Source organism: Hippopotamus amphibius, chromosome 13, assembly GCF_030028045.1.
Source record: "Hippopotamus amphibius kiboko isolate mHipAmp2 chromosome 13, mHipAmp2.hap2, whole genome shotgun sequence".
In the NCBI taxonomy this organism is placed as follows: Eukaryota; Metazoa; Chordata; class Mammalia; order Artiodactyla; family Hippopotamidae; genus Hippopotamus; species Hippopotamus amphibius.
In genome coordinates, this window is record NC_080198.1 from 25,815,121 (window position 1) to 25,838,744 (window position 23,624).

At 41.7% G+C, this 23,624-nt stretch overlaps 1 protein-coding gene across 2 annotated transcripts in view; it reads right to left on the reverse strand.

Moving 5' to 3' along the window:
• The window catches only part of SYNPR (synaptoporin), a 300,920-nt gene that overhangs the window by 153,704 nt on the left and 123,592 nt on the right, over positions 1 to 23,624 (reverse strand). Inside the window, exon 1 of one of the 2 annotated variants that reach the window (XM_057706222.1) lies at positions 4,220 to 4,361. The exons of the other annotated variant lie outside the window; for it this stretch is intronic. Coding sequence (XP_057562205.1) covers positions 4,220 to 4,243 — 24 coding nt within the window. The 5' untranslated portion in view covers positions 4,244 to 4,361. Of the gene's footprint in view, positions 1 to 4,219; positions 4,362 to 23,624 lie in introns of those variants that run through there. 2 annotated transcript variants of the gene reach the window in all.

A 23,624-nucleotide genomic window follows, 5' to 3' on the forward strand; every position in this document is an offset into this window, starting at 1 on the left:
TTTCAGGCTCAAAATCCTCCCTGCTTCCGTTTTCTTAGACAAGTATGGAACAGGACCACCAGCTCTGTCTGTACACCAGCTTTAGAATGTTTGATGACAGATTCGAGCCTCGTCCAGCACTCATTATGTCTTAACACCAGATGCTTCCTCCATACTTAATAGATCATTTTTAAGCTCTTAAGGATCAACATGATTAAGTACACACATATCCACAGCCAAAGAAAAGGCAGAAGGAAACGTAGGTAAGATGAAACACAAGCTCTACTGTGACTTATTTTGGATTTGGCCACCTCTTAGAAGAAAGCTCTACCTTGTAGATGGAAACTGACATATGACAGGCTTTACAAAATTGTCTCTAAGTTTGGTTTCAAGGGATACGCCTACATTTGATGAACGCTGTGGATGAATACAACATATTTCTTTAAAGTAAAAGTGCTCATTTGATGTCTGTTAATACATTTAAAACTCTCAGAAATGCTGTTGGAAAAAAGCAGATTGATTTAAATTTCTTTATCCTGACTGGCTCTAATACCACGCTCTCTGATTAAACCACCCAATTATTATTTTTTAAGAGCAAGAAAAAGAGGTAATAGAGGATCAATAAGTCACCAACCTTGCCTCTGACAAAAATGACTATCATTTTGGAAACATATCTTATTGAGTATTGCACTCTGAATTCTTTTAATAAATACGGTGTCTACACCAGGAATCACTGCTATCACTATTAGATGCAGCAGACCACACCAAGAAGTCAATATTGTGTCAACACTTCAAAACTGGACTCTCAATCCTCCCAATTTGGGATGGGTTGTTTTTGCTGGTTTGTTTGTTCATTTGTGTTTTTAGATCCCTTTGGTTTTGGGTGAAATAGAGCAAGAGTGTTCTAAGCTAGGTTCTCTCTTCTAGCAACATTTTCATCACTCACGATCCTTTCTCAGTGAGGGAACCAAATGCAGCATTTCACAGGCTCACCTCACAACGGGTGTGCCCTGCCTCTAGTCCGAAAACTGCCAGTGGAGGAGAAATTTCAAACATATTGATTCTATGTCAGTTGCATTTTCCTCCTAAAAGATCCAGTTGAACTGTATTGGCTTAAATGGGTTTCAAATGGGGAGTTCAGTGCTCAGATGCAAAAGAATGCATCTGGGGCCTCTGAATTTCAACTTTGTCATGCTTCTCAGCAAGCTTATGGGCAGCTGTTTTCATTTTTTTAATTACCCAGGTGGTACAGACACTTTGCAATAGTCTACCTAAAGGGCCACCTCAGCGCTTTTCAGCTGGTCACAAAGTGCAAGAAAATCATGCAAGGGGTAAGTAAAAAAAAAAAAAAAAGGTGAGAATTCTACAAATTCTCCACAAATACATCAATCCAGTAGCAACTGCTTTTTATATTTTGCATCAGTGACAAACCACATACCTTGAGGTATTGAAACATGTTGTTAATCATCACATCTTTATTTTGACTCTATGTTTGCAAGTTTGAAAACCAAGGGATGATTTCTTGTGATCAACATAAAAAAAAGCTCCCTTAATTTTGCCACTTCTGCATATAGCTCTCCCTAGCCTGGCTCCCTTTTGATACATCCATATTTTTGTAGTTGAATGAAAATACAATACACATTCTCCAATTACAAACACATAATTAACTTGGAGTCACAAAAGCAGAGTCGGAGAAGAAGGAGGCTCTGCAGCTTCAGAGGTGGAAAAAGCACTAATGAAAATTTGGTATAAAAACTATGGTGTGCTTTTGTAAGCCCCTGCAAATCACTGCAGACTAGGACTTGGCTGTAGATTGTACTGATGAAGGGAAGCCCTGGAGGAAGGGAGAGAAGAAGAGCTTGACCCTGGAATAAGCCTGCGTGGCTCTGAGTTACATCACTGTGTTGCCTCAAACAAATTGCACACTTATCCTCTGTCTCCGTCTTCGTATCTGTAAAACGGGGAGGTAATGTTATCCCCCTCCTGGGATGGCTGTGAAGATTCAAGGAAACAAGCCCCGTAAAATGCTTAGCACAGCGCCAGGCATACAGTAGGCACGTACTGAATGGGAACGACGACTGCATCCCTCATCTTGCGAAAAAGGGTAAGTGGTCTCATTGTGAAATCAAAATTCCCTTTGTTATTCTCCCCAACATGGCACAGATTTTTATTCCTTGGAAGAGATTATGACCGTTTGGGGGGCAATGGCAGTCTGGACTTTTCCAGAGGGATGCTTTTAAGACAGGCACGTTAACCTAAGTCACACAGGAGGTCTTGACCTCTTCAAGATACAGATGCCCCGTTGTCCTTCCCATGTCAGTGGGTGCAAGCCTGCTGGGAGCTCTAACAGTTTTGTAAACGGGCAACCTAGAGGACAAGACAGATGCTTTCACCTGCAGGGTGTCACCTCCCCCCGCCCCCCTTCTGCATTCATTGCTATTACTAAACAGCTTCAGAGGATGACCAACTCCGTTTACGGCTAATGACTGTGTACATAACCTGTTAACGACCACCATGTAAAGGGAACAATGACAAAAATATCACGGGATGTTGGGGAAGTGGGTGTTGAGGAGACGTAGACAGATGTTTAATGCTGTTGAGTTTACTTAGCAGCAAATGCCAACAGCCCAGGGACGAAAGTTTTCTTTTTTCAACAAACTATAAGCTAAGGAACACTTGGTTCCAGTGAGGGTTTATGGCATCTAAGGCTGTTATTAGGAACATGCTTCTTGTGACCAGCAAGAGGCAATGTAAGTTCACATGGGTTCGGAAGATTTTTTTAAAATGTATAAAAGCTTATGACTATACATTTAGATGAATATTTAAAATGTAGTCTTATTTTGAAAAATTTTTATTGGAGGATTTTTGAGGCTGAGCTCGATTAACCAAAATTCAAAACTCTGTCAGAATAATTAGTTTCATTCCAGCTTGCAAAGGGTGTGTGGCGGCAGGAAGCCCAAAAGAAGCAGACATGAGGACCACATTCCTAGATTCCTAGACACAGGTATTTCCATGAGCTGCCCCTAGATGTCTTCAGGATCTGAATCATGGCTCTTAAGAAAAGAGTCTATGCCTAAGAGGTCTAGGCACACATGATGTTCCCAACTTCACTTTCAAAATCTCTGACAAGTAGATAGTCAGACCACCTCTTGCTTCTTATTGAATGGTGCCTTTAATTTTCATTATAAATATATTCTCTAATCTATTTCACCATGGAAAAGTATGCATATTTGTTGATTGTGTAACAAAAAGAGAAGATAAAAGCCTCAGTTTGTTTCCATTAGAGCAATTACTTAATCATCTTATCATCTCTCTCTAGGATAATTATATTAATAGTCTTTCTCTCAGACTTCTGAATTAACAGCAAAGAAGTCAGATCCTCTAACATTCTCTAGAAAAACAGATAGAAAAATAGCAGTTAACCAGGTAATGCCTTTACAAATCATAACTAGCAGTGAGGAGCAGATCATGGTTTTGCACTAGTTTGAATTTAATAACAGCAACTTTTCTCTTGATCAGTGTCAGATATAGAAACATGAGAGCCAGGGCTGGGCATTTGACAGATGGTGGCACAAATACACGGTGCAAAGAGAGACAGAAGAGAAGCAACAGCCACTTGTGATTAGATCTTTTCACAGAATTCTAGGCATTTACTTTCATGATCTGAACACTTTTCATAAATTCAGTTCTTTTAAAGGTGCATGTACCTCATCTTACAGGAAACCCATCTCATGCATTCTACCCTGGTTTAAGACCTCATGAAATTAGCACACCCCTTTCTGGTACAGCACACAATATTTGGTAGCTCTTCATGGAGTTTAAGAAATTCTTGCTCTGACACCGAGGAAGAAACTTTAATTAAAAATGGTATGCAGGTTGTGGCACAATGAATATACTTAAGACATTAAACACTCCCGGTGGGAGGCAGAATGACATTACATTTTTATGAAACCAAATATAAGTTTGCTTAAATAGTTTCTGTACTATGTTCATCAAAGAAACCCGGCACATCCTTCCCAACTAAGGTAAGCATCACACTACTCCACGGCAGAGCTCCTTGGCTTAAACAGAGGAAGACAAGCAAGCAAAGTAAGAAAAAAAGAGACACTATCACTAAAGATTTCAAAAAATGATATTTGGAAAGATAAGTGACTGTACAGTCCAAATCTACACACACACACACACACACACACACACAGCCCCCCCAGCCAGCTGTAAATCAAGAGAGATATAAACTTACCGGAGCAAATATCACCATACACATTTACAAAAGAATTGATAATCCAACTTCCCTCTCCTGAAAGAAAATAGAGGCTGTCTCATACTAAAAATCAAGCTTCTCTGTCCACAGCACCAGCCACTGGTCCCTCTTTTTATGAAGCAAAGGAGGAGATCAAGAAAATCAATGAGGAGGGTAAGTGAGATGTTATACCAATCAGGTAGCAGCTTCTGCCTTATTTGCAGAGAGATGGCAAAACGGTCATATTATTAGACAGTGACAACCCACAGCCGAAGTACAGCAACCTGATACTTCCCTCTGGTGAAATGCTGCCTGCTTTGTGGGAGGTGGTTACCATCCCACACTTGGCTCTTTGCTCCCAACTGCAAGTGCAGGACCGGCTGCTTTGTGCAAGCCGGCTGCATCACCCAGGGAGCACCATCTCCCCCTTGACTCCGCGAGCCCCCTCCTCCCTTCACTCAGTGCTTAAAAACAAACTGGGAATCAAAAGGAGCCAGGATTTTGTGTGTCCGGGGTGCGTGGGGGAAATGGTGGTTTTAGAGAATCCTTATGAATAGATTTGCATAGATTAAGGAAACGTGTATATGTTTGCTTAAAAAATATTGCCCTCATTTTTATGGAAATGCCTGGATATGATGCCTGATACCATGTGGGAAATTCATACAGCACCCATAAGTACTCACTAAGGTGATGGTACCCGAAGACAGGCTTTTCTGGTTCTGGCAACTGGGGAAGGGACGAATTATGAGTTGGTTGCTTACTCGTCCCAGGAGTGTGACTTAAAGTCTCCCCAGCAAAATCTGAGAATCAAAAAGGTTTCAGAGGTTTCAGTGCCACCTGGGCTGCTTTGTCTACACAGGGGCCTCTGCAGGAGGGAGGTGAGCTTGACAAGTTCGAGGGGCCGAAAGCATGGCATCCTGAGGCAGTGCGTTTTGGAGGGATTGATGCTGAATTCATAGACAGGGAGCCCACAGGTTAGATGCCCTCTGCACACTGGCTTCCTGAGGTTCCCTTCTCTCTGAGATCTACCCCGTAGCAGAGGAGGAAGAAACCCACACGCCTCTTCCCTTCACATTCACCATCAGGACCCCACTAGGGACAGGAAGAGTGTTAGGATGGCCCAGGTGTCTCTGCTTTATCTTCTGCGCGGTCGGTGATGGCCCAACGGAAACTCACTTTGGCTGGCCAGGCTTTTTATTGGTGGTTGTTAATTCAGACTCTGTCCTAAGCCTTTCTTTGGGTCCCTCCCCCTGTCTCTGACTCACACAGACACCAGCACGGCAACCCCAGTCGTTTCCATCACCACCTCCCTCCTCCCCTTCTTTCTCCTCCAAACACGCAGTAACAACTCGGGAACCAAACAAACCAACCAAACCTGGCGAGGAGTCAGGCCACCCAGGTTCCAGCCCCAGCCTTCCACTGACTCGTCATTGACTTGGGAAACACCTTAGGGTCTCTGAGCCTCAGTTTGTGCTCTGTGAAATGGGCGCACTAACATCTCTTAGAACTGCTGGTGGAGAGGAGGAAAGTGAGTAAAAAAATGGCTAAGGCAGTGCTTTCAATACACATACCACCTGGGCTCAGCATCCTTCAGCCGCCTGTTTCCTCCTCCTCCTGTGATGTGCCTGCTCCTCACACATCCCCCTCCAGGAGACTCAGGAGAGCTTCACCCTGTACGCGGCCCCTTTGAAATTCTGATTGGAATCTCATTCCCGCCACACACCCTCACCTCCACTCTCCCCACTGCCACTCCTCACTTGCTAGTTGAAAACTCACTGCATTTCAAGGAGAGAAGTTACTCAAGGGAGTAAATTAAGCAAATGAACACAGTTGAAGCAAGAAAAAAAAAAAAAAAAAGGCTGAGAACCACCAGGCATTTGCAGTAGCTTTCAGTAAGCGTTTGTGGAATAAATGAATGAAAGACTGACTGACTGAAATCAGATCCCTGTGCTAAAGCCACAGTTTCTGCCAGGCCGCTGGTGACCGGCAGTGTTAGAGCTGAGTTAAAGAGTTGCAGTTCCAGCCACACACCTGTAGGGCAGAAGCACACATAACAGTTTCTTTGGGGCAGGGGGAGAGTGAGCCATTTTTATCAGGGGTTGGAATAATAAGAGCCCCATTTTTAGTAAAAGAAAAGCAGTTTTGTCTCCCGCATAATAATGCCAAACATTTCTTGACCATTTGCTTGTGTCAGCACAAGCAACGTTTTCTGTTTGTTTGTTTGTATAAGTGTGTTATCGTAGGTTTTGGGCCTCCCCAAACCATGAAGAGTTACGATTTTCATTCCAGTTTCCTGAAGAGGAAACCAAGACCCAACGAGTTAAGTAACTTACCCAAAGGCACACAGTCAATAATGGGTAGAGCCAAGATCCGAACTCAGTTGGACACCAGGCACCAAGCTGGTAACCTCTCTGTTCTAGATGCCACAACACGGCACTTACACTTGTATTAACTCAGCCTCCAGGCTGCACATAACCCACATATGGCGCCAAGGGCCCTGAAACAACTCCACAGTTCTCCCCAGTGCTGGCACTCACACCGCAGACACTGGGAAGCCCAGGTGTAGGAAGGCAGTCTACCAGGCTGTCACAGCCCCCGCCCGGGCTCGGCTGTGTACTGTGTGGACTTGACCTTATTTAAGCCCCTGGAAGATGGGCGGCGCGAGGCTCACTCCCGGGATTGTCAATGGCCTGCTCAGTGACCCTGGGCGTGTCCCTTCATTTGTCCATCTTTCAGGTTTTCTCATGTTAAACGGAAGGGTTTCCAGTGAATGATCTCTAAAAGGCGTTTGGGGTCAACTTTGACTAGATAAGTTTCTAAGACTAATGGTTTGATTCTATTTGGCTGCTGGGGTCAGCTGTTCCTACCTCCCACTTTGTTCAAGAGAAGGCGTTGTTAACATTCTCTCCGGCTCCCCTGCTGCCCCCTCCCTCCCCTCATCTCTCACGGGGGCCACTGCGATAGAACCCCCTGCCCCAGATCTCCCTGCCTTTACTCTTATCCCGATAAAGCATTCGCCGTATGTGATCCAGACTGAGCTATTTAGAGTATAAATTAGATCGTACCACTCATCTGAGAAAACATATTTGCATTGTCGTCCAGTAGGTTTCAAGTAAAACTCAAACCCTTTACTGTGTCTTCAAAGCCTTAGGTGACCTTGCTCCCATCTGCCTTTTTGTTTTTATCTAATTCCAACTCTCTTCCTACCTCCTCTTCAGCCACACAGCCTTTTATACGAGAGTGAGTCAAAAATTATCTGCACTCTGGTTATATTAAAACTTCTGCTGGCCGTACTGTCTTATCAGTGCTTTCCGTTCAAGGCTACTGTCTCCCCAGTCACTGCTGTGCAGGTGAGAATGTGTTACATCAGTTCATTTGTACTGCAGTGCAAGCAAAACTGGATGCCCTACTTGTGATTTGCACGAAAGAAGAGCAGCATTCAATGATTCTTTTTTTGTGGACTGAGGGTGTGCACATCCACACACTTCTGCCCACAGTGTCAACACTCTGCAAAAACTTCGTTTTGAGGCGTTAAAGCATCCTCCCTATAGTCCTGATCTTGCTCCATTGGACTTTCACCTGTTTGGTCCCCTGAAAGCAGCCCTGCAAGGACGAAGATTCACTTCTGATAAAGAAGTGAAGACAGCGGTACATTTGTGGCTCACAGCTCAGCCTAAAACATTTTTTAACGAGGGAATTTGAAAGCTTGTTGACAGATGGACAAAGTGTATTGAAAAGCAAGGAGATTATGTCAAAAAACAATGTATTTTTCTTTTCTAAAAGTTAATTAAAATAAATTCTACAGCCAGAGTGAGGATAATTTTTGACTCACCCTCGTACCTTCCCACTTGCTATTTCTTCTGCCTGGAACATTCTTTCCTCAGATCTTTGCCTGCTCTCTTCCTTCATCATTGGATCCTCAGCTCTACTCTCCACTCTTTAGAGGATCCTTCCCTGACCACTAGACCTAAAAACACCCTCTCTCTCTCCAGTCACTCCCTTTCACATTATCTTGTATTTCGTTGTTGTTAGGGTGGTGATGGTGGTGGTGGTGGTGGTGGTGGTGGTGGTGTGTGTATGTGAGATGTGGGGGTTTTGTACTTATTGTCTATTCTGTTCTTATTTACTTGTTTGTTTATTATCTTCTTCCACTAGGATATAGCCTCTGGGAAAGTAGGGAGTCTGTTTGTTTTGCATAACACCGTATCCTCAGTGTTTAAGAGAGTGCTTGGCACATAGTAGATGCTTAATAACATCTCATGAATGAATTAATCAATCAATGTGAGAACAAGTTACGCTTGAGACAGAGGCAAAGAAACCTGCTTCTCAAAAAAGTGTAGGCTTGAAACGCAGCGCAGGTGAACAAAGGTGATTGATTCACTCATATTAATGGACACAGACTGTTTGTACCTTCTCATTTAGGAAACTTCTCGAAAGGCTGTGGAGTTCTGCATCGTGTTGATTTAAGGGGAGGCCATGTCAAAGAGAGAGGAGAGCTCCTTTTGTAAACCATACCGATCAGATGTTCTATAGAAGCTTGGGTGCCCAGGGTTCAGTTTATCTAGACCCATACAGATGTCTGGATATTTGTTACCAGAGAGCAAATAGTCTTGTCAGCCAGCCACTTAGACTGTCCTTCCTTCTATTCTAGCAGACAATTCAGACAGTCGTCTACCACTCTGTAACATGCCATTGGAACTGACAAGAATAAAGCAATATGCCATTGTTTGATGGTTCTTGTTTGGAAAAAATGATATTAGCATTGTCACTAGTGCCTTCAAAATAACATTTACCCATTATTAGACTATTAAAAATAGTACAGTGTTCTCAAACTTGGGTATTTATAGAGAAGGTTAAATAGATGAAAATAATCTGTGATTCTCTGAAAACATCATTAGCAATGCTAATTTCCAATACGGTCGGATCTTTAACTCTGATCTTTCAACTGAGCTTGGCCTTCAGACAACTTCAAATGAATTTTTGTTTCTAAACAGAAATGCTTGACTCCCCTTTGCTGGACACACCTCCTGGTAGATGCAATAGTTCCTTTCTCTTACAGCTTCTATTTCCAAACATCTGGCTTCTCACAAGGGGTCCTTTCAGGCCTGTCTGCTTCGGGTTGGGCCAGTGGGAGGTCTGGCTTTCTAAGCATTCAGCAAACAAGAGGAAAATTCCAGTACCACGAGGATCTCCTCATCCATCGCTGTATGGGAGGAAGGTAGTTCAGGACAAGAAGAGTACTCTGGCCACACTAATAAATGACTGAGGACGTTGGCCAAGTTTCTTCCATTTTGCTCCCAAAACAATTTCAACTCTTTCAAGCTACAGTAATGAGAACACTTACATTCAATCTACTTATGGAACAACCTTGAAATCTTTAATGGTGCCTTCCTTACTCTAAGTGCAAAAAGCTCCTAGCAGGAGTAAAATGCAATTTATTCTGATGTGGACAGGTAAATAGGGTCAGGGCAGAACTTTCTAGACCTCTTGTTTTTTATTTCTCTGGAAAGAGAAAGAGTGTTTCCCTCCAACTCCGTCTATTTTCTTTTTCAAAGACCTAATGAGATAAAATAATATCAATAACATTTGAGCATTTATTACATCATTAGCTTTCCTCAGGAGAGTTCAAGGCTGGCAAACAGAAGTTGAACACAGAGGAGACGTTTGTGGAAACAAGAGAAGCTAAGAAATATAGTGGAACAAGGTCTGAGGAGAGTTTGGATGTTGAGGTGGAAACGTAGCCCTGCCTGGGAGGAAAAGGGAGACAAATGACAGTGAAAATAGCAAGTGAAACAGACTTAGAAAACAAACTTATGGTGACCAAAGGAGAAAGGCGGGGGGAGGGATAAATTAGGAATTTAGGATGAACAGGTACACACTGCTATATATAAAATAGATAACCAACAAGGACCTATTGTATAGCACAGGGAACTACAGTCAATATCTTGTAATAACCTGTAATGGAAAAAAATCTGAATAAGCATATATGTATATACATATATATACACACATACATACATATAAAACTGAATCATTTTGCTGTACATCTTAAACACTGTAAATCAACTCTACTTCAATAAAAATAAATAAAAAATAATAAAACAAAAAACTAGCAAGTGAAAAATGGTTGACACATTTGCTGAAGACCATGAGTCTTCTAAGCAGGATCGCACCTTATCCATCCCTGTATCCTCCAGAACAAATCGCCTGACGCAGAGCAGCCCAGCAAAGACAATTCACTGAATGGGGGAGGAAGGAAGCATCGGGGGGCAGAATGTATACGGTGACGTGCACGACCTTCCGGGCAGACACTGTGCTGGACAGCTTCTATTTGTCCCTCCAGCTCCCCTTTCCCACCCACTCTGTGTCTCAGGCTGACCTAATTAGACCACATCAAGGAGCTCCCATCTCCTGAGGCTTCCCAATGGAGGCACAGCCAATGGGAAGTACTGCCAGGAGGTCAGAGGGCAAGAGGGGACTGAGGTCTGGGTACTTATTCTCTCGGTCCCTCCTAATGGGCTTTTAAGTTGGTTGTGTCTCTCTAGCAAAGGCCACATGTGCTGTGAAGCTGCCTTCTCTACATACTTTCTCTGTCTCTCTTTCTCTCTCTCTGTCTGCACCCCTCCCCCTGCCCCCCGCCCCCCGGATCCTCCAGGCCTGGGGTGGTAACAGCTCCTCTCAGTTGCTCTCCTCAAGGTGCTGCATGGGCACCATCCCTTTTTTGCTTTACTTCAGTCCTACCTACTCATTTTTAACAAGCCCCCTCCCCCTTAAAAAAAAAAAAACAACTCCCCTTAATCACCCAGTGTGAGAGTGCCAGGTCATTCCTACCTGGAGCCTGACTATACACACAGGTGGATGTGACTTCCAGTTCTGTCCCTTACTCCATGTAGTCTTTTCACTTGCCATCACCTATAAGATCGAGTACTTGCAAACTACTGCATGCACAGTGTAAGTACAGAGCAAACGTACGGCATCTAACAGTGTGGGGGACAGTTATACTCTTGATAGTGATACTCTTTGCCAGCTCCTGTTTGCTTTATGGAGATGATGCCTGGCTCTTTCATTTCTCCTCTAGAGGGAAGAGATTGTCAGCTGTGGGAAAGAAAAGCACAGCCCATGCCCTGTTCAGAAAGACTTAGCAGATTTTCCTCACTTGAATATGAGGGAGTTATAAGAATGACACTGAGGCATAAGGCTTAAAGTAAATAAGTATTTGTTGAAAATGGTTTTGAATGCTGGCATTTCTGAATATTCATAGCATATACACGGGTCTATCTACCCTGTCTACAGAGCAGGTCTTTGGAGAGTTGCTTCCTTCTGACACTTCGTGGAGGGCAGTCTAGGGATTCCCCAATATCCATCCATGATCTCCTGGACCTCAGGCAATAAGTCCAGAATTATTATAAGCTGGGTAATTTCTGATTTTATTCCTGCTCTAATTAAATATTTCAAGCCAATGGAGGGATTGAGCACCTTTAGAAACTCCCTCGAGATGCCAGAAGAACTAACTCTGGAGAGAAGGAGACTCGGGTTTCATATATCACAGCTAAAGCCTACTTGGGGCTCATGTTTTCAGTAGGGAAGAACAATCCTCAAACCCACATTATTCCCCCAAAATGAAAGGACAGTTATTCATTAGTCTAACATTTCAGTTGAACAATTGTTCATGGAGTGAGTGCTATATGCCAGCACGTGCTAAGTTCAGCGGATTCAGTGGTGAAAAAGATAAACATGGTTCCTGCCCATCAGGTTCTTAGGATCCTTCAGATTTATCTGCATAAGTCAGGAAGCTACCAGGACTTGGTGTATAACTAGTGCTCAAAACATATTTGTTTAATGATTGAATGAATAGTGCTGAATTACTCTGAGGTACTTCTAAATTATAAAGGTAAACACACGAATATATTGGCCTAGCCTCACATCTAAAATATAACCACAGAATAAATATTGCTGTTAAATTCTTATATGTACCCAAGTATAGATAGCACATTCAAACGACCAGATCATCTCAGCTCACAGTATAATTATAAGGATAATCTTTGATATCATAGCTTTCAAGCTAGATGCCAGGAATTCCATGTAGCTGCTCTTTGGCACAAAATGGAGGTGAGAAGATGGTGCAGAGTTTCCACACCCTTCTCTGCTCCAGCCCCTCCACTCCACTCCACTGTTTGCTATTCCATATCCCAGGCTTCTACATATGGTGGTATAAGAACAGAAAGTTTTACATCTTAAGCAAAAAGGCATGGAGAATCACCGATGCAATGGAGGAATCTGGCAATTGTCATTTCTTTTTCTTCTCTTCTTTTTTTCTTTTTAGCTCTAATAAACCCTCTAAACCTAGATCTTAATTATGATTTAAAAAAATTTTTTTATTTGAGTATAGTTGATTTACAACATTGTGTTAGTTTCAGGTGTACAGCAAAGTGAATCAGTTATACATATACATATATCACTCTTTTTTTAAGATTCTTTTCCCATATAGTCCATTACAGAGTACTTAGTAGAGTTCCCCGTACTGTACAGCAGGTTCTCATTAGTAATCTGTTTTATACATAGTAGTGTGTATATGTCAATCCCAATCTCCCAATTTATCCCTCCCCACCCTTATCCCCTGGTAACCATAAGTTTGTTTTCTACATCTCTGACTCTACTTCTGTTTTGTAAATAAGCTCATTTGTACCCTTTTTTTTTAGATTCCACATATAAGCAATATCATATGATATCTGTCTTTCTGTGTCTGCCTTACTTCACTCAGTCTGACAATCTTTAGGTCCATCCACGTTGCTATAAATGGCACTCTTTTGTTCTTTTCTATGGCTGAGTAATATTCCACTGTATATATGTACCATATCTTCTTTATCCATTCCTGTTGGGCAGTTGTCATTTCTTGCAGTGGGTCTTTGTGATACAAACAATGATGCTAATGTTTATTGTTGGGTATTAGCCTAAGCTCTGTTCATGCACTACCTCATCTAATTATCATTCAACCCTGTGATCTAGAATCTATTGCTATTTTCATTTTACAAATAAGGAAACTAATGTTTAGCGCAGTTCAGAACTTGCCCAAATCTGCACAGCTAAAAAGTGTTAGAGCTAGGGTTTGAACCTCGGTTGTCTCACTCAAAAGTCCTGGTTGTAAATCTCATTACCAGCCTTGCTAATGTGTGCAATTTTAGCATATACGTACAAGGTGGGTAGCTGACCGCTACTTCTCTAATTGAGTTTACACTTAGTGGAAAACAAAAGTGATGAGGTATTTCAATGGCGTAATTTCTGATGATAATACCTGCTATTCTGCTGTAGAGGGTTAAAAGTGGTCTCACCAGAAACCTCTAGACAGTAGAATCATTCTTCCTGCTAATCTTGCATAGCACCCAATAGTGCTTTGCATATAGGAGGTACTAAATATGTCTTTGCTAAATCAAGACGAGAAAATGAATGAACTTTCTTAAGCCCACATTCATAATTCTAATCAGAAACAGCAAAGACCTGGCTCTCTGTTTTCCTATCGTTATTTTTTATAATAATAGAGAGAGCTCTGTCGGCTTACAAGTTTGGCTGTTCCTGACACGTATTTCTTAAAGCCTGGTGTGGAACCGCAAGATGAATAGCTGTTGCTATGATTAAGGATTAAGACTTTATATCAGAAAGAATCCCTAAGGTCCATTTTTCATATGAATCTTGTTGGTAATGTAATAAGAGGGAGGGAAGGAAAACATGGAGACCATTTTCAATAATCTTGCCCAGTACACTGAGAAATGAATAGTAAATCAGATCACGAGCTACGTGACTTCACTGATGGGCTCCCCATGAAGACAGGAGTCAGGGCCAAGTGTGTACACTTGTGGGCCCCTTTTAGCCTTTCTAAACTTCAGTTTCTTCACCTGTAACTTGGGAATGGTAATGCTGATGCTAATGTGTTATAAATAACACAGGGAAGGAAGCCTGATGGTAATTATAACCACACAAGTATCTTCCACCACCTCTCCAGCTAACGCTTGAGGCAAGAGAGATTTAAGAATCAAATGCTTGCAAAATGGCTTTCTGGTTTTCCTTTTCTTCCCAACAAACATGCCTCCAAAACCCACACCAAATTTCAGCTCTTAATAAAAAAAGGGCGTTGGTAGGAAAGAGAATGAGGTCTGTGCCCACCCCATGCAGTTTACAAAATGTAGAATTTGTCACATGAGAGTGTATTTATGGAGCTCCAAGGACACTAGTCGTAGCCTATTTGGTTATGATTCCATCTGAAACTACTGTCCCCACTCTCTTCTCACCTTCCCATCCCAGGGATGCGATTGGTTACGATGCGGTGTAGCAAGAGAATGGGGTCCGTCAAAGAGACCTGGGGCGCTATTTTAACTTAAGGGCTTACGAAAGCTTTGAAAAACCTCTCTCTTTGGCCTGAGTATGTCTTCTACCAGAGGCGTCTCTGGATTCCTATGATATGGGATTTGGCCATTTAGCTTAAAGCAAATTAAGTCTTTGTTGGCCAATTCACTCGGCCAATAAAGTCTCTTACAATTTTACAAACCCCAAAGATCCCTCCTATCTGGGGATGCTTCCTGCATTCTTAATTTATATTTTCCGCAAATCCTTGGATTCAAGACTACCAAGAAAGATGCTGCAGCCTTGGTTATCTCACAGGGCAGCTGTGATGCCAACATAAGACATCTTTGGTGAAAATACGCTGAGAATTGAAATTTACAATACTAAACAGAGTTCCTGTTAGTGTCTTGCTCAGTGTCTACCTCCATGCAACCATCCCTCCTGTGTTAGTTGATTATTTATTATTTCAGGCCTGCTTAGAATGGTTCAACATGCCATGTGCACTTACACAGAGGGAAACCAGTTTTCTTTTTCAGCTGTGCATCTATTTTTAAAATAGACTGTTTCACCAATGTCTCCCTTAAAATGTTAGTTCCTTTGTAAACCATCCCCGAGTTGTTAAAGGATACAAATTAAGAGAGTGAAGCTGAAGAACAGGACATGCTGATATTTCCAGAATGTCACTTATCTCAACTCTAAGCACAGTCCTTTTCCTCCTACCCCATGGAAGTGTGGGCACAGAAACTCCCTGTAAGGGACTAGAAACACTTGTTCTGACATTAGCTGTAGTAGTATAAGGGAAGTCAGCCTTACATTCTGTTCAGAAAAAAAAGGAGTCCACCCTTCTGTTAGGACAGCACGATGCTCTGGGACATGGATCCTGGGGAGAAAAAGCCACTGAGAAGGACGAATCTCAAAACTGCCTGCACCTCTGGATCACCTGAGCAGCTCAGATGAAACCCAAATTATCAGTTCCAAACTCAGATCTCCTGCATCAGAAACCACAAGGGTCCCCACCTCATTCTCCCCAGTGGGAATTTTTTTAAGAATCTTTTGTTTTGTTTTGTTTTGATGTGGATCATTTTTAAAGTCTTTATTGAATTTGTCACAATATTGCTTCTGTTTTATGTTTTCCTTTTTTTGGCTGTGAGGCATGTGGGATTTTAGCTCCCGGACCAGGGATTGAACCTGCACCCCCTGTATTGGAAGGTGAAGTCTTAAGCACTGGACCACCAGGGAAGTCCCCACAGTGGGAATTTGATAGAGCACAGGTGTTAGTGACCCCCTGCACAGTGGATGAGGCCAGTGCTTGGAGTAAATTATAGTCAACACAGGACTTCCCTGGTGGCACAGTGGTTAAGAATCCACCTGCCAAAGCAGGGGACATGGGTTTAAGCCCTGGTCTGGGAAGATCCATGTGGCATGGAGCAACTAAGCCCGTGCACCACAATTACTGAGCCTGTGCTCTAGAGCCTGCAATCCACAACTACTGAGCCTGTGTGCCGCAACTACGGAAGCCCACGTGCCTAGAGCCTGTGCTCAGCAACAAGAGAAGCCACCGTAATGAGGAGCCCGCACACCACAATGTGGAGTAGCCCCAGCTCGCTGCAACCAGAGAAAGCCCATGTGCAGCAATGAAGACCCAACACAATTTTTAAATAAATTTAAAAGAAAAAAAATTATAGTTAACACAGCCATGATGCTTCTCACACAAGCTTCTCTTTTCAGCTGTTTGCTTAAACGCCTCTGCCCCTTTGCTTGTGCTGTTCCCGCCAATAAAACGCCTCCACTTTTCCTCTTGGATAACTACAACCCTGCCTGCCCTTCAAAGACCAGAGCCATTGCCTCTGCTATCCATTTTAGTTGGCTTTTTCATTTATAGTCCTTCTTTCCTTTGGTCTGACTCACAGTTTACCATCTTGATGTTTGTCTCTCCCTCTGAATCCAACATTTTGCAAGTGCTAGGTGCTCAATAAATGCCTATTAAATGGACGGACAGGCTACTTCTAAATAAAGAGATTTCAAGCTTCTTCCCTATAATTTAGCTTCAGACCCTGAGCATACGATGGTGCAAGGGATATCTTGTTCCTCTTTATACAATTTCAAAATTCTGTTAGTTCATTCAGTGTTATAGACTCCTAGTCTTGTCCTCCCCATTCTTCATAAAAGCCCAATACTGTCTGATTGCAATGAGGGCTCAAATAACGTTGAGTGGTGCAGGTGAGTTGACAAATCCACTAGTCAGTGAACTAGCTTTACTGAAGTCAGAGAAAGAAATAGAGAAGCACTGTTGACACTGCTGAGAGGGGCAACCGCTTCACAAATCACCCTCCACTTTCAAAAGCAAATCTCCATGTCTTCTTTGTCAAAAAGCCTCTTTCCCTGTTGGCAATTTGTTGTGTGGTTTGGTGTGTGAACTCCTACTCATACTTCAAAACCCAGCTCACTTGTCACCCCTTTGGTGAAGATGAAAAGGAGTAAGGAGCTGACATTTGTGGAGCACTTACTCTTTCCCAGGCACTGTGTGGGGCACTTATGTGCTTTTATTTTATTCTCCCAACAACACTTCAAGGCAGGCATTAGCCCCATTCTCCAAAAGAGAAAAGTGAGGCTAAGCAAAAACCTAGCTAATATGTGATGAAATCAATATTTGAATCTAAGTTTTGCCTTCTATATCATACTTTATATAATAAGCTTTGACTTTCTATGTTCTTACTCAGGGTTATAATTAAACCCTCGTAATAAACTTGTTAGTTGGATGTTATCAACCATATTTTAAAGACACAGAGAGACCTAGGGGGTCTTTTCCTGCCTCCATTGTCTCTTCCTCCATAGTGGCTGACATGTCTCAGTTATGGTATTTGTCTTAATATTTCACAATTATGTGCTTATATTTCTATCTTCCAAACAGGAATATAGTTTCCATGTGGACAGGGTTTCTATCACTGTGTGTGTGTGTGTGTGTGTGTGTGTGTGTGTGTGTGTATGTACACACATGTGCATGCACATACATCTCCAGAGTAGGAGTAAATGAATGAATGTGTGGAACGAATGAACGAACCCAGCCTGCATCCTAAATTATCATGTAAAAATAAGCCAGTGCTTTGGAAAAGTCCATAATTTATGTGACAAACTAACCTTTGGCAAAACAGGGTTATGGAATGCTTAATGTCCTTAGCACAGTGAGCCCATCGAGAATATATTTTATTTATTCATTCAGGTCACTCATATCTTTACCTCTTTGACACCTGATAATGTGCTCTGGATTTAATGTGCTTTGGATTCCCAGATCTGGCTCTTGTCTTTCCTTGGACAGAGGTTAGACCAAGAAAAGAAGCAGCCAAAGGACATGTCACCAAGCTTCTGTACACTAAAGGCCATGCCCCTTACTCAAGTTAAAGGCCTCTTGGTCCTTACACAGAGCATAATTACCCTTATCCTACAAGTAATCTTAATAAAGTGGGTTTTTCTAAGATGACAGCGTATTAGAAGAAGCCAAGTAAAATGGAACAAACTCTCAGAGGCAGGCACATTTAGAGCTCATGGGAGTGAAAGAGAGCACAGAAACAATAAAAAGGGCATAAATGAGAACTTGAAAGCATAACATTCTCAGAATATTTTATGTAAAGGCAAAGAAACCCTACTTTGCTCCACAAAGCTCTGAAGATGTCATTGCCTTATGGCAAAGAACAATATTGTCAAAAACTATGTTATGTTCAAATGGTTTTTATCAACTCTATTTTAAAACACAAGGACATGAACAACTTATACTTTAAAAGAATGACTTCTGTTCAAAATAGTAACAATCTTGTTTTAAAAAAAGGAGCTAAAATTTTGGTTCTTAAATGAGCAAACCTCCAACTACTGGAAATCATAGCGATTAAGAAAGAATTGTGCCCTGGGGATTCCAGAGATTTCTAAAGCATTGCAGACCTGAGACGGTGCCAGCCCTGATAATATGCAGAGTGTGCAGAAGTGCTAAGAATAATTAGATATCTCATGGCTAAATTCCACTTGTGATCCAAGGCCACTGGATATATCTCAGAGAACTACTCTGCTTTGGCAATTTCAGGATCTTTCCACTGTTACCTGCATACACTACAGAACAGAAGGCTATATTGATTGATTTGTGATATGCAAATTATGGGTCCAATTCTCTCAGTATAGCGAGTAATGCAGCGGTTGATCTTATTCTCACTGTGGCTTCCCTTACTGTGTTTTTGCTTTCAATCACTGCTTATTGCACCGCCAATGTTATAGCTACTGACATGAAATAACAAAGTCACAGAGGAAAAGGGAAAAAAGCCCACAGCCCTAACTTGTCAACACATCAGCTCTTTGCATTTTTAAAATATGTCGTCCAGTTCTTGTTCATATGTGTGGTATATCGATGCAAAAAAGTGATGCTCTTATTCCTTTCACCCACACTCACTCAGTGAGACTTTGCAGCTCTTCTTATGTAAGAAGTGGAGTCCATTTCTGCACTGCTTGAATCTGGGCTCACTGATAAATTGCTTCGGCCAATAGAATGTGGCAGAAGTGAAGTTGTGCCTCTTCTTAGCCTAAGTCTCAACTTATCTTGCAGTTTCCACTTTCTTTCTTGGAAGTTTTCCAAGCAAGCATGTGAATAATGCTGGGATATCCTGATGAATGATATGGAAAAGACCCCTGGTTAGTCACTCCTATTGCCCAGAGAACTGCCAGTTGACCACTAAATATGGCCATGAGGTTGTTCTAGCCTAGTGAGGCTTTGGCTGACTTAATAGGTGACTACAGACACAAGAGCAAGCCCAGATGGTCACCAGCAGGCCCGTTTATCCACAGATCAATGAGAAATAATAAATGCCTACTGTTTTAAGCACTGAGTTTTATGTGGTTTGTTACATGGCAATAGCTGACAAAATACGCATGCATAATCGTTGACCTAGTAGTAATCATACGTCATGCTTTTTAATGGTGCTCTGATATGTCATACAATGGATATACAAAACTTATTTAAATATTCCCTCTATTGCTGTATATTTAAATTGTCTACAATGACTTAAGAGAGGCAATGATGTAGGGCGATGGGCACATGTTATTGGTCTTCTAATTTGCTATAATGGCTCACAGAGCTCAGGGAAACACTTCACTTGCTATTACAGGTTTATAATAAAGGATATTATTAAGGATGCAGATGAACAGCCAGATGAAGAGGTACGCAGGGCAAAGTCTGGGAAGACCCTGAGCACAGGAGCTTCTATCCCTGTGGAGCTGCAGTATGCTGCCCTGCTAGCATGTGGATGCAGTCACAAACCCAGGAGTTCTTTAAACCCCATCATTTAGGGATTTTTATGAAGGTTTCATCACACAGGCGTGATGGATTATTAACTCAACCTTTAGTCCTTTTCCAGTCACTGGAGATTGGGGAGTAGGGCTGAAAGTTTTAAGCTGATCATCAAGAATTGGTATTCCTGGCGGCCCCCATCCTGAAGCTATCTTGGGGCCTGCCAAGACGCCTCGTTAGAACAAGATACATTCTTATCAATCAGGATATTGCAAGGGATTTAGGAGCTCCATGTGAGACAGTCCTATCAGCCCATCACTCAGACATTTACAAAGTTTTAGCATCTCTGTGCAAGGAACTGGGGGTGAAGACCAAAATATTTCTTGTGTTATCATAATATCACACGTTAAATATAAATAAGCAGATAGACAGCAACGGATCTGAGGAAACCAGTGCTTAGAGGGAATTATGGGTTTAGTCAGCTCCCATTTCATCTATTCAGCATTTATTGAGATGAGAAGTGCTGCAAAAATCAGTGTCCTACAACAGTAAAACTGTCCTGGACCTTGTAAATCAGAAAGCAGCAGTCTGGTGGTTTCCAAACACCGGTGCCTGGCGAGAGCTAAGTGGGTATACGAGAGTTAGCCAATGAACTGATGTAACATACAGATTCTCAAGAGCTGCAAAGCCAGAGATTCTGAGGCGGCAGATCTGGAGCTGGGCCTGAGGATCTGTATAAGATTCTGCTGTGCAGCCAGTTTGGGGAACCACAGCCTTGTTATCCAGCCCCTTCTCATTTTTCAGGTGGAAGACCATGACCAAGAAAGATGATGTAAGCTCACATCCCCTGAGGTAGTCAAAAGCTGGCTGGGCTGGGACTGGAACCCACGTCATGGGACTTTCGAGCCACCATTCCATGTGGCCTGCAACTGGCAGAGTAATCCTGAGTTCATCAAAGGACAGAAATCTGCTGACACCCTTGTTCCAAGCACTTACTTTTCTTCCCAAGGCCACCCTTACCTCATTCTCGTTGGTACATAAGTTATACACTGGGGCAATGATTAATGTGAATATATCTTTTTTTCTTCACTGAGAACATGTCCTTTGAACTGTAACCAAAGTAACTGACTTTCAGACAAGTTGAAATATACCAAGAACTGGTTTATCTTATATATTAATACAGAGCTCAGTTTTAGCTTCCAAAAAAAAGCAGTAAATAAAATAAAGATAACAGATTCTTTTAAATTTTATTGTCTCCTTGAAGCTTTGTAATACTTTTTTTTTAAGATAAAGAGCTTATTGCTCCATATAACTCATCCTTTCAAACAAATAGCAGGAGATTTGTTTTGTCTTCCAAATTCGAGGTTTAGGAAGATGTTCTTTTGTCATGTTATTTCTTTAAGAAATGCAGCTGTCAAGATAGATATCACAACAAGAATATTTATTTTGGTAGACCTGGAAGGATTGATTTAAAGTTATTTAAAAATTATTCTAAATTAACTTGGAAGTTGAATTCCAGCTCAAAGCAAGTCAAATTATTTACAGAGACAAGAAGAAAATTTCCATCCCAACTTAATTATCTGCAAAGTCTTACACTCTATGAGGTTTAGCAATGAAAGTAATTCCTAGTATAATGATGAAAAGCCTGACACTTGAGAAGACAAGTGTTTGAATGCTTCTCTACTTAGAGGCGAGTGACCTTGGAAAATAACTCAGCTTCTCTGAGCCTTAACATCTTCATCCATATAATGGGGATAATTATAGCACACTTTTTTTTGAAAGCTCAACATTTACCACATACCATTATTTCATCTATTACTTATAATAACTCTGATGTATTATCCCCATTTTATAGATGCAGATACTGAGGCTTGGAGGGGTTAACTCATGTAGGTCACACAGGCAGTGAAGGATGAAGCCTGAATTTGAAACTAGGCAGGCTGATTCTGCAACCTAAGCTTGCAGCAACTAAGCTAGAGTGAATAGGTCTTTGTGAAGTTGCTACAGGGAATAAATAAGATATTCTCTACCAAGTGCTTGGAAATAGTAAAAGCTCAAAACCAGTGGTTCTAATACCATTACTGGCAGAGGAGTACCTTGGATGGATTACTTAGGCGGGGAGCCCTCTGCTAGAGCTGTAAGCTAACTTCATGTGTGCCATTAATGATTCCTTTTGCATATACCCATGATAACATATTAACTTACCCCTGCTTCTTTTCATTCTCTTTCAAATTCTCTCTATTATGGTCTAAACATGCAGAAAAGTATTCACTGAATCCCACCATTCAGATGACTACTCTTTCGAGGAAGAGTAGATTCTTCTGGTCTTTTCTCTATGCAAATGAATATTCGCTCATTTTTTTTTTTTAAACCAAAATGTGGCTTACTCTACACATAGGGTTTAATCTTGCCTTCTCTTCCTGATAATTATATTCTAAGTATTTCCCCCATTGCACGTACTGGTCTGTGAAAACAGGATTTTTCAATGGCACGAACAGTGGAGAGAGGTAGACAGACTCTGCCCTTTCCCTCTCCTCCCTCCTAAGAGGATGGGGATAATGTGATTGGGATCCTGCACACAAGTGAGTAAGAAAGATCACTGTGCTAAATATTCACACCCAGAGCTCTTACTTTCTCCTTGGCTCCCTCCTTTAATTTGGCTGAAGGAGGAAGATAAACCATCATTTACACTTTTTCCTTTGTTTTCTTCTCACTGGATAGAGGGTGGTGTAATGAGACTTGGCTTTGGATTTATGAAGAGTGGGAGAGAAAATTCTCCTGTGTAAGCATAATGTCTAGTATACCTTACGGACATGCCTCCACTCTCCAAAGTGTCCCATATTGTCAAAGGGACTATTAACATTGTGTACATTTTTTAAAAATTAATTAATTAATTAATTAATTTAATTGGCTGTGCTGGGTCTTCATTGCTGCACACGGGCTTTCTCTAGTTGATGCAAGTGGAGGCTACTCTTCATTGTGGTGCGCAGGCTCCTCATTGTAGTGGCTTCTCTTTTTGTGGAGCATGGGCTCTAGGTGCGTGGGCTTCAACAGCTGCAGCACATGGGCTCAATAGTTGTGGCTCACGGGTTCTAGAGCACAGGCTCAATAGTTGTGGTGCATGGGCTTAGTTGCTCCGCGGCATGTGGGATCTTCCCAGGATTGGCAGGCAGATTCTTAACCACTGTGCCACCTAGGAAGTCCAACATTGTGTACATTTTTAATGTTTGTTAATAGAGGGATTAGAAACCTGTCCTGGGGCACTGGTATGTTAAACTCAGGCAATTCAAGTTTTCCTTTTTTTAAAAAAAATAAATACGGATTCTGGATACTATAGTTTTCTTACCTGATACAAACACATCTGAGGTAATAATAATAAAATAATCATAATAAAATTGGAGTGATAAGTACCTCTTTGCATCTCTCTCAACTGCTGACCCTGGGTGTAATAAACAAAATTCTGATGGCTCTCAAATTTCCCCACAGGGATACATATCCTGTGTAATCCTCTCACCTTGTACGTGAATGAGACCTGTATGGAGGATGGAACAGCACTCCAGTGATTGTTACATAGATGGCAAAGGTGAAGAAATTTTGCAAATATAATTAAGGTTCCTAATCAGTTGACTTAAGGTCCCCAATCAAGCTGATTAATTTGATTAAGTTAATCAAAGGAAGTCATCCCAGATGGGTCTGATCTAATCATGTGAGCCCTTTAAAAGAAGTTCTAAAGGTCAGAGAAAGAAGACACAAAGATCTGAAAAAGCAGACAAGAAGAAACAAACTGTGGTGTTGTAGAGATGG